Source organism: Pimephales promelas, chromosome 21 (assembly GCF_988280905.1).
Source record: "Pimephales promelas chromosome 21, fPimPro1.hap1.1, whole genome shotgun sequence".
Classification (NCBI taxonomy): Eukaryota; Metazoa; Chordata; class Actinopteri; order Cypriniformes; family Leuciscidae; genus Pimephales; species Pimephales promelas.
Window position 1 is genome coordinate 12,288,605 of NC_142789.1, and position 18,717 is coordinate 12,307,321.

General features: G+C 37.9%; 1 protein-coding gene across 2 annotated transcripts; it reads left to right on the plus strand.

Annotated features, from left to right (window-relative positions):
• Positions 1 to 7,431: 7,431 nt before the first annotated feature.
• chrna4b (cholinergic receptor, nicotinic, alpha 4b) lies at positions 7,432 to 18,265 on the plus strand. 2 transcript variants are annotated; one of them, XM_039655260.2, is made up of 7 exons: positions 7,560 to 7,700; positions 7,785 to 7,882; positions 10,243 to 10,394; positions 10,537 to 10,581; positions 10,722 to 10,831; positions 13,787 to 15,161; positions 17,769 to 18,265. In XM_039655260.2, exons 2-7 carry the CDS (start codon positions 7,825 to 7,827, stop codon positions 17,892 to 17,894), a joined length of 1,866 nt encoding a protein of 621 aa, XP_039511194.1. In that variant the 5' UTR covers positions 7,560 to 7,700; positions 7,785 to 7,824; the 3' UTR covers positions 17,895 to 18,265. The 2 variants fall into 2 exon arrangements, with proteins under 2 accessions (XP_039511195.2, XP_039511194.1); XM_039655261.2 differs by lacking the exon at positions 17,769 to 18,265 and having other exon boundaries at positions 7,432 to 7,625; positions 13,787 to 15,307.
• Positions 18,266 to 18,717: the final 452 nt, after the last annotated feature.

Genomic DNA, 18,717 nt, shown 5'->3' on the forward strand with positions numbered 1-18,717 from the left:
CCTCAAGGTTGTGTGTGTTGTGGCTTCACAAATGCTTTACTGCATACCTCGGTTGTAACAAGTGGTTATTTCAGTCAAGTTGCTCTTCTATCAGCTTGAATCAGTCGGCCCATTCTCCTCTGACCTCTAGCATCAACAAGGCATGTTCGCCCACAGGATTGCCGCATACTGGATGTTTTTCGGTTTTCACACCATTCTTTATAAACACTAGAAATGGTTGTGTGTGAAAATCCCAGTAACTGAGCAGATTGTGAAATACTCAGTCGGCCCGTTAAATCACCTTTCTTTCCCATTCTGACATTCAGTTTGGATTTCAGGAGATAGTCTTGACCAGGACCACACCCCTAAATGCATTGAAGCAACTGCCATGTGATTGGTTGATTAGATAATTGCATTAATGAGAAATTGAACAGGTGTTCCTAATAATCCTTTAGGTGAGTGTACATTTTTCTTAAACATTATGTGTATGTATTTATATATAAAAAATAATTACGCACATACACAAACATATATTATGTAAACACAAACTTTTATTTTGGATGTAATTAATCGTGATAAATCATTGCCCAGCACTAATTAAAATATTAGACATCTTTAGGCAGTAAATGTGGATCTTTCAGATGAACTTGCGAAGTGCTGGTCTGGTCTTGGTTTCTACCAACCCGATCTCACAGCAATTCGTACGAATTTTACAAGGTGGCTAATTGTTCGAATTCATCATTCGTACGATTTTCGCTGATTATATAAATCATATATATTTAACGAGTTGCCCAATTCGTATGAATTCATACGAATTACTTACCCCTGCCCCCAAACATACCCATCACAAATTGGCCACCTTTAACTCGAAAGATAGCATTGTCTCAGCACAGCTCAGTCTTGACTTGGTTTCGTTTTAGGTGGTCTTGACTACAATCCTATATATTCTGTTCACTATACAAGTTGTTTACCCAACTATGATGACTTCCACTTATGAGAACCGCCAACACCGGAAATCTGAAACGAGTCCATGGTGTACGCGAGTTTGTCAACATGTTATTTTGACCAATGCATGAATAAAAAAAAAATACTCTTACAAACCGGTTTTCCTTATTTTTGTAAATTTTGTTTGGTGACTCCATTCACGTATAAAGCACACGCTTCACCTTTAAAGAAAGTTTATGATAGCTGGAGTGGGAGTTTGATTAAATGTAACCGTCAGTGTTAAGTGCCTGTCTGATAGTTCTTATCTGTGGTGTTTGATCCAGAACTGTTTGTCTAGACTCTGCAGTGATTTGTTCGTTTGTGGGGTGACATCATCCTACTCACTGTGTAAATCCGTTTAGGCAACATGAAAAAGTCAAATCGCTCCAGAGAACTAAATCAATGATATAACAGTTGACAAAGTGACAAAGTGACATCTCAATGAGGATCCTAAATCCCACCATTTTGTTTGTCTGCACAGTCAAATCAGACAATGCTGTTAATGACGTTTGTCAAGGTCTGGAAAACATCCAAACCCTACACTGCATAGTCTGACTGCTGGCAGCAGCTTCAGAAAGAGACTACTCATTTGAAATTTGGGAATGCAGCTAAAGTTTCAAGCTAAAGGTCTTAAATCATGTATTCCTGCAATTATCACGGGTGTATTTTTAAAATCCCACTGGAACCTCAACCAACAACCTCATCAGTATTGCAGCAGGTGGCCCTAATCTCATCACATGGAGAATAAAAAAAAGATGCCTTGAATGCATTATATACTTATCTGTGTGTAAATTAAATCTAAGAATATCAACTGAACCTAAAAACCCCTTTCCATGAAGTGTCTTTATTCACCAGTTATATGAAATAACAGCATATAGAAAAACAGATCAAACGATTAGTCCTAAGTAATGCGATTATAATGAAATCCATTGGACAAATGTATTGTATGAACTGCCTATTAGAATAAAAGACAACCAAACACAATTATTCATTCATATATTGAGTGTTTCAGATTGTATCATAGGGGGCAGACAATTTCTCTAAAGAAGCTCTTTCATTATTTCAAACAAAAGTCCTTGTAGCAGTGTTTGATTGGCAGCTCTGTTATAAGATTTACAGATATCTGCGCCACTGTCTTTGTGTGTGTGTGTGGTTAAACTACTGGGAGAGCGTTTAGAAATCTATTTATTTGGTGTTAATCCCCCTGTGGCAAGAGAAAAGATGAAAAATAAAGGAGAGAGATGGTGTTTCAAAAGCTTAAAAACTCATTTGCATCTTAGCGAGAACAGAGGGACTGTTTCGACATAAAATCAATTTGGACTAGAAGGATTTATGTAGTCGAAATAACCTTTCACACTCAAGGAATTCATGTTTCAGTGGAGTGTATTATTCCTATAAACCACATTTGGAATTATAAGAAATGTGCTCTTTGTATTCATTGGGGGTCTTTTGGTTCAGTATAGGTCTACTTAGATTTCATTCACACACTGATAGCCCTTCATGTCTACTGGGATCTCAAAATTCTTGCCAGTTGATTATACAGAGAAGATCAAAATCGACTGCCGGCTGTAGATCCTTTTCCTATTTAGCACCTAAACGGTGGAACAGTCTTCCTAACATTATTCGGGAAGCAGACACACTGTTAGTTTAAATTTAGACTAAAAACACATGTTGGCATACACATACACATTATCAATTTCTAATTCAAATAATGTAAAATGTATTATTAGGCTGCATAGATTAGGTCAGCCGGAACTGGGAACACTTCACATAACACCTGATGTTAGTTACGCAAGTCAGCCGGATCAGGGCCGGATCCAGATCAGATGAAGGACCTGCGTCTATAAAGGACCACAACAAGTGTCAGCAGAGACTGTGTCAAGACTATCCCCTGCAAAGGCCTCATTGACATGGCAAAAACATTTTTTGTACAACAAAAGTTTTTCCTCAACAGATGAAAATGATATCACAATGATTCCCTTTCACAAAGATCCGTGGAAACGACTATGCTGTATTATGAATGCCAGACAAGTAATTGGCATTGTCACTCTGTAAAGAAAGACCCACTCGCCTTCGCACATAAGCATTCAAACACGCTCACCTATAGAATAAACATGTAATATGCTTGTCCATGCCGTCACTGAAGATGATAATGGTATTGCTTTCAAAACCCGATTCAAAAACTTGCACCTTGAAACCAACTTCAAAATTTTGCGTTCTCAGGCCACCCAAAACGCTGTTGTCGTGTAAATGAACGGCCAGAATGCATCAAAAGTGTTTTTGCAACTGACTGTGTTCGAAATTGTCCCCTATACCATTAAACAGGACACTACTTGAGGGAACAGCTATTGGTAGTGGTGTCCGAAACCATATGGTGGACGTTGTCAAGTGTAGTCATTCAATCCCACAATGCATATGCTCAATGGTAAGACAATACCCATAATGCACTGAGAGTCATTTTCCAATCTGCTGATTCAATGTGGGTACAGCGTAATATCACACAGGTATAAATTGCTTTGTAATTGATTTATAAATTGTTAAATTAAAGTTCATATATAGTTTCCATGACAGAGTTAAACAAAAATCTTTTGTATCATTCAACAGAATAAATTTAAATGTATGTTTTATTGTATATTTAATGATTATTTTCCAAAAAGATGAAGCTAAACTATATTGTTGCAATGATGCAGAAGGAATGAAGCAGAAAAGTGAATCCAATCGCAAGCACATTCCTTAAAGGAGCCACTTTTGAAAGTCGATCATATGTAGTCGAAATGTCAAATATTTTTTTAATTTGGTGCCCCCTTGACCGAGAAAAGACAGAAAATAATCGAAGGGTGCATTTGTATGAAAGACTACAACACCCACAATGCACCACATTACACAGCTCCGCAAGCCACACCCACTAATCCGGAACTGCGCACACACCAGAGAAATCACTCTTCCGTCTACAAAGCTAACGTTAGCTGTCACCAGAGTTTGAAATTCATTTCACACAAAATTTCAAGTTAGTTGGCAGTGGATCGATCGAGGGCGAGGGGCGTGAGTGATGATGAAAGACACCTGTGAGACGCGCGCCGGTGGAGCGAAAGCATAAAATGAGGAGCGACAGCGGCAGACCGAGAGATAAACAGGCCTGATTTTTGCTGTGTTTTGTTTCTGTTGTGAGTAACATTACAGCAGTCGTCAATGAGGGACTCTTGGGATACTTTTGTTTTGTATTTGTTCATTTTACTATTAAAATGTTTAAATGTTCGCCGGTTCCCGCCTCCTCCTTCCCACAACAACAAACCCCATTAACTTTACATTGGCAAACTCATTAGTGAATTACTCCTCGTTTGTATTTATTTCTATATTCCTGCATGATACCTGGATGTTCAGTCAAGGCGAAACTAGGATGGTTCACATCACAACACAAATGTCCGTGTGCTCGTCTGATTCAGAGCTTTCGTTCAGGAGAAATTGCCATTGTTGAAATTCTCTGCAGTTATCTGGACTCTATCTCTACCGAGAGCACAGGTACCAGCAGTCCGCCTCACCTCGAGCCAGTTCAGGCTCCTCGACCGCGACAGGCAGCCGCCTCCTGTTCCTCCATCAGCCTCAGCTGCTCTTCACTGTACTGCGGCTCGTAAAGATAGCCACAACATCGGATTCGAGCAGCAGACTTTCAAAATCCTCTTCTTCTATATGATGATTAGTTTCTTCTGATGCAAAATGACGATTTTTACGCCATAATAAGCAGGAAGTAAAACACTTAAATCGTTATTTCTCCCATCTCAGGGGAAAATTAGGGAATTAACCATGACCATTCAAAAATATGACTGGGTTTCTAAAGATACAAAGCTTAATGCAAATGGGTGAAGTGTCCCTTTAACAAAACAAGTTAGTCCAAGGTAAACGAAAAACAAAGAAACTTAGACCAGGAACAAGGAAACAGCTAACAGCTAACAGCTAACCATTACAACATTAAGAACTCACAAACACTGGAACAAGACACAGGGTTTAAATAGAGAGACTAACAAGAGGGGAGGTCAATCAGAAACAGAAACTAGAAAACTACAAAGGACTACAAAACATGACACAGAACAGGAAATAACTCAAGTTTACACAAGACAAGGGAAACACAGACAGGAATCAGACGTGAACCCACACCGTGACAATTGTATAATAAGGTTTACTTTTCAAGAAGAAAAGTTCTGTCTTTGTTATGACATCAAGACAGTCGTATCCCCTGGATATTTTTGACTGTACCCAAAAAATATCAAAATGAATTCTGAGAAGTTAAATAGATGGACATTATAACGAGTGTATTTAAATCATTAAATGTATGAATTGCATAAATGATGAGCGATAGTTCATGCAAAAATGAAAAAGTATGACTTTCGTTCTTCTGAAAAACACAAAAGACGATATAGTTTAAAGCATGTTTCTTATTTTATTTTCGAAAGAGGACATCATACAGGTCTGGAATAACTTAAACGACGACAGAATTTGAACTATCCTTATTAAAGACAGGAGAAAAAACAGGGTCATGTCATTGAACCACATATTCACGAATCTACGCATTGGCACACAGTGTGGAGCGCTGCTGAGGTCAGGGGTCATATATGGCCTCAGATGTGCTGCTTGTATGTAATTCTGATTCCATGGCACATAACTGTGATGAATTATGGAGGGCTGATATGTGAAAAGGTGTTGTGACTGGAAACTAGCACCCGCACCAGCACAGTATTGATCCACAATTACATGTAGTTCACTAAGTTCGATGTGAACATCACATTCAAGAATCCACTTGCTTTATGAGTGTTGCTTTAGGTTTGGGCATGAATTCATCACATGAATAGCTTTTTATTAAACTCATATTTCTGTCAATTAAAGAACCATTGAATTGCTCTCTCTCTTATGTAATCCTGGTTAAAGTCATATCCGCCTATTGATCAGAGCTGAAATTATATTACACGCGGCTACGTTAGATAAGCATTCGGGGTGTGTGGATATTTTAGATTCAATAGGATGATATTGATCCTGAATGTCTCTTGAGTTTAATTGTATATGAGTGTGTGTATCTGTGTGAACGAGGAAGAGAGAGAGAGAGACAGATGAGGAGAGAGACGATATCTCACTCAGGTCTTTTCTCTCTGCACCTTAATGAAAGTCTGGATATTGCGATTCAAGGTTGAATTCATTCGCGTGGAGGACACCGTTCTCTATGGGCATTTGCAAATGGCATCTGATGAAACAAATTATGAATGTTGATGACCGCAGCCACATTCACAGCCAGAAAATAGCTCTTCGCAGCTGGTTTGTGTCCAACAATTAGTGTTTGTAAATAAATAAATAGGTTACATGGTCTAGCAATTAGGTGAAGTGATAAGTCAGCTGTAAGCAGTGAGGGGAAAACATTTCACATTGAGCATTTCACACATCCGAGATGTTTTATGTATGGCGAGAATGTATTGTAAGCTCTCTATGCATGTCCAGTTCATATCTGTATTATTCATAAAGACATCGTGGGTCGTCCATAGCTGATTTATTGCCTCTCTGGACAGATGGTTAATCAGTTTCTTGGATAAGCTCTTGGTGGATTGCAGGTGTGTGCTGGATTGGAAACAGCATGGATAAATATTTTATTTACTCTATTTTAAAATGCTAATCTATGCCTGATAGCAGCCTGAAGACATGCAAGTCTTGAGGGAAAAGGATTTTCATTGTTTGAGAGAAATGTCCATTTAAGTCTGTTTAACAGATTAATACGTAAATGTTAACCACTGAACATCCTAACATGTTCCTGGATCAACATCTTTGTTAATACTGAAACAACATCCCAATCAACCAATCAGAACAGTTTTGTCAAGTTTAGGCTTATAGCCAAGGTCAGGTGCTTCTACATCAGAGTTATTCACCTCATTTCCCTCTGATTTTAGGGATAACTTATAGGTAGGGTTAGGTTTAAATTTTCGGACAGGAACGTAGTTCCAGAATCAGCTAAATATCTTGAACCAGGACATGCCATCCAATCAGGGACGGACGCTGAGACGGAGTGGCTCTGCTTGTAATTAATAAGCAGAAAGCGTCCTGAGTTTGGCCGCACTTCTCATCTGCACTGTTAGATCATTTCCAGACATATTTCAGTCTGTTTATTTCTCCTTGCGACTTTCCATCATCCCTCTCTCTCTCTCTCTCACCTGCTTGCTCTTTTGATCCTGTATTTTTACTATCTTAAACTTCCTTAAAGGCTAAACATTTAAAACAACAGCTTGTAAAATGCCTTTCAAAAACCGTTCATGATCACAAATATTAAGCACCTTTGAATTTGGCCACATCATTTTAAGGGTTTTGTCCTCAATCAATATCTTTCAGTGTCCCCCCCCCCCCTCTCTCTTTCTCCCTCTGTGACATTCTCATGTATAAGGCACAGCCTCCAGCGCATAACATCTACTCAGCGTAATAGGCAAAGATTGGAAGGTGGAGGGGCCGGAGAGGAAAGATACTGAGAGTGAAACAGCAAAACACATACACACAGAGAGAGAGAGAGAGAGAGAGAGAGAGAGAGAGAGAGAGAGAGAGAGAGAGAGAGAAGGAAGGAAGGAGAGAAAGTGGGAGGGAAAGACTCTAATGACAGCTAGAGAGAAATTCTGAGGGACTCCTCACTTTTACCAAAGGTTTGGACACTGAGTGACTTTTTGTGGCTGTTTTCATTCACTTTTTAAGTCAGTTTGCAGAGAGATGATCTACGGGTCTTTATTTATTTATTTACTTTTTGTCTATTATTTTAGGCAACTGGACATTGTTATCAATTTTCTGTATCAAAATTCTTGCAGATCACCAGAGTGGGATATCATCTGACATCAAGTGGACAAAATGAGAGCAGCGTGGAGTGTCTTCTTTCTTCTGTCTGTCTGTTTGGAGATAGCATTTGGTAAAGTCTGACCTTCGGCTTTAATTTATTTGTAACTCGCTGTAGTTGTGCTCAGTTTCCTGTTTATGTATTGATGCAGCGTGAATGAGAGAGTGTAAGTTTCTCAGTCTTTTTGTTTTGTTTTGTCACAACATAACGTTTAATGGGTGCTCCTATACATTGCTAGAAAGAAAGCTGTAACTAATAATTATGACAGCTATATTTATATACGTACAGTACTGTTCAAAAATGTTTCACCCCCCAAAAAAGTTTTTTAAAGCTAGGTATTTGCATTGTGTCAGTAGGAAATATCAGTTTGTACTTCAAACAGTCCTTCAGCCGTCATTAATTGTAATAATCCAGTGAAATTTTGGTATGCACACGGAGACTGACAAGGAATGTTTCTTCAATTATATTGGAGATGTTGCCACAGTTCTTCTGTATTTAGTCTGTCTCAGTTTTTTCTATTTCGTCATGTAATACTAGATGGACTCGATGATGGTGAGATCAGATCTCCGTGCGGAGCACCGGCTGTTGTCAGATATTTCCTACTGACACAATACATCAAAACATATAAATAACTGGCTTAAAACTATTTTTCTGTTTGCTTAAGCCTTTTGGGTAACACTTTATAATAACTGCACGCTATTAATCATTAGTTAAGCATGAGTAAACAGTTAATTCATCACTTATAAAACATTAATAGACATTAATATGCAGTTTATAAATATAGCTATACATGCTTTTTTCTTGATTTAAAAGCATATCTATAATCTGTTTAATGATTGTATTTTCATACTTTGTTAATGATCAATTAATAATTTCTAAATGAAGTATAGCATTATTTACAAACCAGTTGTTTAAGAGTTGACAGTCATTCATAAGATCACTTAAAAAGTGTAAGTAAATGTAGTAAATACAGGTCGTTATAAAAGCATTTAGTAGTGGTCAGTTAACTATTTTTGTGACCTAATCTAAAGTGAGGACTATTCATGCTTTGTAAAGCATTTATAAAGGTGATTTAAAGACTCGTCAATCTTCTAAACAGTAAAATGTAACAAACATACAGAACATAGAAATATTTAACAGCCTTTAAAAATGCTTTACAAGGCATGACTAGTCCTCACTTTCAACGCATTCTCACCCCAAGGCGTCACCTTTGACCATGCTTCAATATTTGACGTTTTAGGCGCCCTTTAGCGTCACTTAGATGACGCGATCCTACGGCGTCATCTAACTGACGCTAAAGGAAAGCGTCTGTTAGAGGACGCGGTTAGGTTTAGGTGTGGGGTGGGGGTAGGGTACACGCGATCCTAGGGCGTCATCTAACTGACGCTAAAGGGCGCCTAAAGCGTCAGATATTGAAGCATGTCCAAATGCTTCCCAAGGCGTCAGTTAGGTGACGCCTTGGGAGTGAGAATGGGCTGTCACTTTAGATGAGCTCACGAACATAGTTAATTGACCACTACTAAATGCTTTATAACTACCCAAATTAACCCTTAATTACAGCATTAATACATGTTAACAAAGCATTTATTAACACATTAAGTAACCATCACTATATGTCTGAATAATAAGATGTATGAATGTACATTTCAATAGTTTATTAATCATTTACTTACTCGCTCTAAGTAATCGTACGAACCACTGAAAACTCTTAAATAACTGGCTCATAAAAAATGCAATTCTTCATTTACAAATGATAAATTTGTCATTAATAAAGGATTAAAATACAATTATTAAACAAATTATTTATATGCTTTTAAATCAAGAAGAAAGCATTTATAGCTGTATTTATGAACTGCTTATTAATGTCTATTAATGCTTTATGAATGATGAATTAATGGTTTACTCATGCTTAACTAATGATTATTAGCGTGTAGTTATTATAAAGTGTTACCGACTTTGGCACAGTACTGTGTGTGTGTGTGTGTGTGTATAATAAAATGATAATTATTTATAAAAAGTAGAATAATAGTAACAAATAACTATAGGTTCTCAGTTTAAAAGGAATGTTGGTCTTTATTAAATGTTTTTATGTATGTACTAACAACATTTCTTTGATACATATCACTTTTTTTTACATTGTACTTATATTTAAAATGCATGTAATTCATTTCTTTAATAACTTAGTTACATTGTTTACCCTTCCCTTACACCTTAAGCCAAACGTACCCGTATCCCACCCCAGTGTTTTGCAATACAACATCAACACATTGTACATAAAAATGATTACTAGTAGTTAAAGACACCTAATATAAAGTGTGACCAGAATGCTTGAAATCATTTTTTATCATATTTGCTTGGAATCAGTTTAACACTGTAATTGTCTCAGCAGTTGAAAACAAAAAAAACAAAAAATTTTTAAATCCCTTTGGCAGTGTTTTCCGTCAGTCCAGCTCGTGCCCATGCGGAAGAAAGACTACTCCAATCATTGTTCAGCAAGTACAACAAGCTCTCTCGTCCTGTAGCAAACATCTCAGACGTGGTTCTGGTCCACTTTGGCCTGTCCATTGCTCAGCTCATTGATGTGGTGAGTCTCAGATGCTGAGACATCTTGATTTTACAAAAATGTATGTGAAATATATTGTAATTTCTTATTTGCTTCAGAGTCACCCCATTCTCTTATTACTCTCTTCCACATGGGCATCCCACTTTGCTTCATAATAAACCAGGATGAGAAGAATCAGATGATGACCACAAATGTCTGGGTGAAGCAGGTATTGTTTCATAAATAAAACAGCCCATAATTGGGCATTAATGAGATTTTTAATTGGAACTGGGCTCTTGTTGCTTCACTCTCCACCCCTGTCATACCTGCTGGTTGTGATCGGTGATGAGCGCACATGTTTCCCTGCAGGAGTGGAACGATTACAAGCTGCGCTGGAACCCAGAGGAGTATGAGAATGTCACCTCCATCAGGATCCCCTCCGAGATCATCTGGAGACCGGATATTGTGCTCTACAACAAGTGTGTAAAGCTTTTAACAATCCGGATTTCAGCCAAATCTATTTCTAAAAATCTATATCTTCAAAACACAGTTAACCTCCCACTGTTCCAGTATTGTTATTCAGTTTGATGGCAAGCTGCACTTTGGGTAACTGTTAATGGCGCTCAGTTAGCTCTTTTCCTCAGGTTGATGTTGTGGTTCTTTCTTATAGAGGAGGTTAGTGCATGAAATTTGTAATCTTTAATTCTATTTTAATCTTAAATCTGTATGTGTTCTTGATGTCACTAAATGAACACAACACAAGCATTAAGCTGGCCTCCATTATATGGAGTATTGATCTGCGCTGTCCCATAAAAGAGGTTGAAGTCAGTGAAATTACAGAGCATTCGGTTGAAGGTGCATTGTGTATTGTCTTTGCAGTAAAATAAACATTAGGTCTAAAAGAGTCATATTAATTATTGATCCGATATTGAGCATAATCGGTTGCCAGGTTTAAAATGTATAGGTAAAACATACTTTTACCGCTAACAAAAATCTTCAAACATTTCAGGTAAGGATATTTTATTTAACTTTTTTTAACTAAAATTACTAGAATTATTACTTATTACTCGGGTATTACTTTGTCTTTTGTTCACACAAAATTGAAAATGCTGTCATTGTTTACTTACACCTGTGTTGTTCTATTTGCGTATGATTCCATGGAGTTTGATTGAATTTCATCAACATGGGAAAACAGTACTGTTTAATAATCAGTCCAATTCACAAGCAAATGACTCCTATAGTGTATGAACTATTTACTTTAAGGAATCTTTCAAAAAGCAAAAAGATTAGTGTGATGAATTAACTCACTGAATCTGTATTTCCTGATTCAACATCTGCCTCACTTCAAGTCACCTAATGGCTTTCATTGGTTATAGTGATTTTAAGATGTCATATTTTTTTATCCTGAAATGTAATTCTAACCCCTTAACCTAATCCTACCCACAACTAACCCTACCACCTAACCCTGGTTGTAAGCCTGATATTGACATAAACTGTAAACTTGTCCCTCAATTCTGATTTATTGGTTGATTTGAATGTTGTTCCACAATCAACAAAGATGTTGATCCAGGAACATGTTGGTGAAATCAGGTTTACCACTTTGGTCGATGTCTGTATTGTACTTAAAGCTACACTGTGTGATTTTTACCCCCATCTAGTATATGACTATCCAGTGAATATTAGTTTCTGTTCCTCTCAATTCCGATTTCGTTTTAACGCCTATGGTGGCCAATGTTGTCCAAGATTAACATGGCTTCCAGTTCGACCTCGTCCATGAGTGTTAACTTAAACGCAAACGCGAAAGGCGAAGTTTGAATTAACGGGTATGTCCCTCTTTGGCTAATGTACTTTCAAGATGGAGGGGCAACATGGCGACCGACATTAGAACCCCTTACCCGTATGTATTTTCAATGGCATATTATACACTCACGAGATTACTTTATTACTTGAAGGAAGTAAATATACATTAATGAGCACATATATTTTTGAAAGAACTAAGTGTTTTTGGCTAAGAATATACTAAAAGAGTTACACAGTGTAGCTTTAAGGTTTGTGAAACTTAAAAACGTACACTTAATATTTTTTTTATAATCAATATTTTAATAATAAAAACATTTTCAGTGACTAACAACTCCTAACATTAGGATATTTTTGTCTTTTGAAGCTTGAAGTAAACAATGACAAAATTTTTGGTTGAATTTTTCTTATATATGATCTCTTGATTGCACAGTTGCATTTTAAAGGAGAATTTTAACATTGAGCTAATTTTTTTGTACATTTGGAGAGCTGTCAGTACTGTCAGACAAAAACGACAAAAATCGGTGTTGCCTACACTGAGTAAACCTGCTTTTAGCCTCTTAACATCCTTGATTTGAGTGCACAGCCATGTGAGTGGTGTTGGCCACGGTCAATCTGACTGCAGTAGATGTGAAAGATATTAATAAAAATGATGTTAATTTAGCCAGCTCACATACCTGTATTTACTTCCTGTTTTCGGTCGAAGTCCACAGTAGATGATTGTCGAGTTTGCGCGTGCCATCATCGGTAACTAACAGTGGAGCAGACTGATCTCATGAAGTAGCCTGTGTATGACACGCCAATTCGTATCTCCATTTTTGGCGTGCTATCAAGACGCATAATCGCTTTTCAGCGTGTTTATGAACGCCGTTGACTTAACGTTATTACTGTATATATAAATATGACTTACCTCAACCCCGTCCCTAAACCTAACCGTCACTGGGGTTAATGGCATTTATGACTGTTCCCTTACCATCCTAGGAAGAAAAAAGATCGCTCCCCAGATGTAGATGTACATTTTGCTTCGTTTCGCTCGTACATTTGACGGCGTGTATAGACACGCGGAATCACTCAGACGTTAATGCCGTAGACATACACGCGGATACACGCGGATAGCTCAAAATGCGTAGAGATAACACGCCACTTGACTCGAAAGTGGCGTGTATGATGTCATGTTGAGTGGAGACTGTCAGCCGATGACAGTGCTGTGTGGTGTTCTGGAAATATCAGCTCAAATGGATAGTTCATCCGAATCAGATGTTGAACATCACATAGTTACCAATGATCGGGCGCATGAACTTTTAGGCAACACCAATTTTTGTCGTTTTTGTCTGTACTGGCAGCACTCCAAATGTACAAAAAATGAGCTCAATGTTAAAATTGAGCGGAGTTCTCCTTTAAGTCAATACCGAACCATATAAAAATGATACGTTCTCTACCATTCTCTTGATCCAAGAGATTTGCTCTCTCGGGAATGAAGGTTCTGAGAGTTGTGAGGTTCTCTAAACCCAAGCGCGTCAAAGACGTCACAGGTTATTGATGGCTTGGCTCACACTGACACCTTAAGCTGTCTTTCACGTTGCTTCACGGATATTTCATTGCAAGCACTGTCTGACAGAATTGTGTTTGATCTGCAGTGCGGACGGAGACTTCGCAGTGACTCACTTGACGAAAGCCCAGGTGTTTTACAACGGCAGGATAAAATGGAAACCGCCTGCCATTTATAAAAGCTCCTGCAGCATCGATGTCACCTTCTTCCCCTTCGACCAGCAAAACTGCAAGATGAAATTCGGCTCTTGGACGTACGATCAGGCCAAGATTGACCTGGTCAGCATGGCCAGTGATGTAGACCAGATGGACTACTGGGAAAGCGGGGAATGGGTCATAATAAACGCCGTTGGCACTTACAACATCAAGAAGTACGAGTGCTGCACGGAAATATACCCAGACATCACCTACTACTTCATCATCAGACGTCTTCCACTGTTCTACACCATCAATCTAATCATCCCCTGCCTGCTTATATCCTGCCTGACGGTGCTGGTCTTCTACCTTCCCTCAGAGTGTGCGGAGAAAATCACGCTGTGTATCTCCGTCCTGCTCTCTTTAACCGTTTTCCTCTTGCTAATCACTGAAATCATCCCCTCAACCTCACTGGTCATTCCGCTTATCGGCGAGTACCTACTCTTCACCATGATCTTCGTCACTCTCTCCATCATCATCACGGTGTTTGTGCTCAACGTACACCACCGTTCGTCCCGCACGCACAGCATGCCGTACTGGGTCCGCCAGCTTTTTCTTCACCTGGTGCCCCGTTACCTGTTCATGAAGCGTCCGCCTGCCTCGGGTAAGAGGAACTGTGTGAAACTGATTGAGATGATGCACAAGCCAATGGAGGCACAGTCCATGTTTCTACGGAGCAACATTCTGGATATCTCCCCGCAAAGCCCGCTCCATCATTTGGTCACTTCGGTTGACAAGTTGGATCAAATTCCGCAGGACTCTTCCCCCAAACCCTTGTTTTTCTGCAGTTCTCCCAGCAGCGAGTACTCCATCCTGCAAGAAGAAACTTCCCAAACACCTCACACGCCGGTCATCGGCTACACCTGTGCGTACACAAACAGCATGTTCGCCTCCAGCACATCTTCATTTCCAGTTGCCACCATCGGCACTCGGCTGCACACTATCCCCAAGGATGGAGCCGAGTGTACAGACTGTGATATCCAAGGACACAGTGCTGAGAGTGTGTTCATGGAAGCCAAAGAGAGTGTTCAGGGAGCAGGGAGCTGCCAACACGGTCTTACTTCTGAGGGGACGAGTCTGCAGAAGCTTGATCACGATACAGTTGGCAGGTGTCTCAGACACAACATGCCCAACGCTCAGATCTGTGACGGCACTACTGATCTGAATGCCGTGGAGCCGATGAGCAATCTCTCGCAGTCGCTTCTCAAAGCCTTAGAAGGAGTTCAGTACATTGCTGACCATCTCAGAGCAGAAGATTCAGACTTTTCAGTAAGTTTTAAAGGAATGAAAATCATTTACTCACCCTCACAGGTGGCCGACAAAAAGAGATGTTCTAAAAAAATGTTCAACGCCGCTCTTTTCAACACAATAAAAGTAAACGGTGACCAGAGGTAGTAAAGACACAAAAATTACACGATAAAAGTAGTTCATGACTGAAGATTATCAGACAGAAATACCAAAATTGAAGTAATTTTCTCATAAACATTTTTATATTTATCACTGAAAGTAGCTTCAGAATGATCAATATGTTTTTGGATTCCTTTTACTCGTCAAAATAGTTAGTAATTGTCAACTTTTTTATGTTATACAAGATTCAACAGTTTTTAATGTAATTTAAGTTGAAATTACATAATATCCAAGTTGATTGTACTTAAAAATTTAAGGCAGCATTTTTTTTTTTTTTTTTTTTTTTACAGTTTAATGAGCTAATATATTTAATTCTGGTAACTCCTCTTAACTAATCATTAAAAAAATATTAATTAATTTGCACTGTATATTAGAACCAGCTCAGAAAAAATTGTTCTTGAATTGGAGTAATGCTCGCATAGAATGTTTGCGTGTGCACACACCGTAAAAATGAATATGCTTTATCTAATCCATAAAATTTGTGGCAACAAATTACAAGCAATATTATTAATTAAATTGAACAAATTACAATTGAGTAATACTTAATAAACTTATTCCTTAAAAGTTAACCATTTAAAATGAGTAGAAAACGTTTAAAACCCATTTAAAAAGTTTACACCAAAAAATTAAACAAAAATATCTGAATAACAGACTGACGTCAAAGATTAATTATTTTATTTTATCTTTACTTTATATTGCCAACATTGAAGACACCTGATGTTAACAAGCAGAATCATTGAAGCAGAAAACCGTCATTTTAAAACAAACCTAAAACAAACACTGAGCACCATAATGGTGACTTACACATACTTTCTAAAAACTTTTAATGAATTACTTTGATTAATTATTACTCAATTATATAGTTAAATTTAATTAATAATATTGCTTGTAATCTGTTGCCACAATTTTTTTGATTGGATAAAACGCATTCATTTTTACAGTGCAGGCCACCAGGACAACTAAATAAAATATATATTTTTACTATTATTTAACGGTATGCAGTCTATTTAACAACACAGACTACAAACCCACATTCACAAAAAGATTTCCTTAGTCGTCCGCTAAAAATAACCGACAATTATTTTGAATTCCTCAGATTGTGTTTCTCGAAAGAAATAAAGTAATGGGTTTGGAATGACACAAGGTTAAAGGAGAACTCCGGCGCAAAATGAACCTTTGGTCTAATTACACATTGCTACCTATTCAACCGTTATCTGAGATTTGTTTTCATGATTGCCGAATGTAAATAGTTTTATCTCTAAAAACAGTTTAGCCCATAACGCTAGTATAACGATAGTAAATAGGGCATAGAGTAATGACAAATAAAAATCGCTTGTTATTACCACTAACAAGGCTCAAAATAGCCCCACACTAACACGATAGCATAATAAGGGTCTCTACATTCAAACCGAAGCATTGAGAACTTTGTCAGTGTCCATAGAGTTTAATAAGAAGATATTTTATACACACAGTCAACTTCGCAAAAACAGGAAGAAGCCATCTTTGAAAAATAGTCTCTACCAGTCGATCTACGAACGCCGATCCATGTGCGCTGGTGAGATGTAAATAAGGTAACGTAAAGGTGATAAGGTGAGCACGAACAGTAGGCTACGTGTACATACTGAAGAGAAGAAATGGTTCGTGTTTGTGTTTCTTCCGAAAACAACGGACCATATGAGATTCTGCACAGTTCAGCGCACTGGGATCGGCGTTCGTAGATCGACTGGTAGAGACTATTTTTCAAAGATGGCTTCTTCCTGTATTCGCGAAGTTGACTGTGTGTATAAAATATCTTCTTATTAAATTGTATGGACACTGACAAAGTTCTCAATGCTTCGGTTTGAATGTAGGGACCCTTATTATGCTGTCGTGTTACTGCAGGGCTATTTTTTGCCTTGTTAGTGGTAATAACAAGCGATTTTTATTTGTCATTACTCTATGCCCTATCTACTAGCATTATACTAGTGTTATAGGCTAAACTGTTTTTAGAGATAACACTATTTACATTCGGTAATCATGAAAACAAATCTCAGATAACGGTTGACTAGGTAGCAATGTGTAATTAGACCAAAGGTTCATTTTGCGCCGGAGTTCTCCTTTAAGTAGGTTACGGTTTTGTCTTTGGATGAAGTATTTCGGCTAAAACACAGTACAGATGAAAGTAAAAATAAAAACAAAGAGATCCAAAGGTAAACAGACTACAACTGTAAAAATAAATATGTTTACTTACAATAAGAACGTTAGATTCCTCTTTAGCAAGAGATTCTTCTGAGGCACTTTGAACTGGCCTTTGATACTGGTATTATTTTTTTATCACTGTTCTTGCTGTACTGAAAAAAAAAAAAACAGAAAACACTGAGGTCTCACAGGAAAGTAGTCATCCAAAAAATCTATTCTGAGAGGGAAATACATGAGTGGAAAATATATCATGATATCTGAAACGAATGAATCTCTTCTTCCCCCCACCAGGTGAAGGAAGACTGGAAATATGTTGCCATGGTGATTGATAGGATATTCCTCTGGATGTTTGTGCTGGTGTGCATTCTGGGGACGGTCGGACTGTTCCTCCCACCGTGGCTGGCCGGAATGATCTAGAACTTTGATTGGCTCCGAGTGGGTGGGTAATGGCCTTGTCTATCACACTTGACTTCAGTGACCTCATTAAACATCCGCTGTCATGGAAATTAAGTGACGTTTAATGTCAGTGCTTCTGAGTGCAACAGAAAGTTAGTAGTGGGATTCTGTAGATTTAAAGGACTGTTTTAACTGTTTTAGGACTGGGTTAAATGGAAGTTAATGAAAAATGAAATTAAATCAAATGAAACTGTGTTTGTTTACTCACCCTCATTTCTTTTAAAATCTATCATTTTATTTCATCTGTGGAATAAGGAAAAAGTTTGATGATGGTTGCTCTTTTCAATCCAAATATAAGTTTTAAGACTGAAAAAAAAGAGTCACATCAACATTAAAGGAGTAGTTCACTATTAGAAAAAACTTTTGCTGATAATTTACTCACCTCCATGTCATCCAAGATGTCCATGTCATTCTTTCTTTAGTTGAAAAGAAATTAAGGTTTTTGATGAAAACATTCCAGGATTTTTCTCCACATAATGGACTTCAATAGGGAACCAAACGGTTCAAGGTTAAAAAGACAGTTTCAGTGCAAACTGTTCAAAGGGCTTTAAATGATTCCAGACGATGAATAAGGGTCTTATCAAGCGAAACGATCGCTCATTTAATAAATAAATAACAAAGTTTAAGTTTTATAAGCTCAAATGCTCGCCTTGCTCTGTTCTGTGTCTCTCCTGTTCGAACTCGTTCATCAAACTGAACGAATCTTTTTCCGAGTCAATTCGTTTGTTTCGTTCGTTTAATGAACCAAATGACTCGGAAAAAGATTTTTTCATTTTGATTTGAA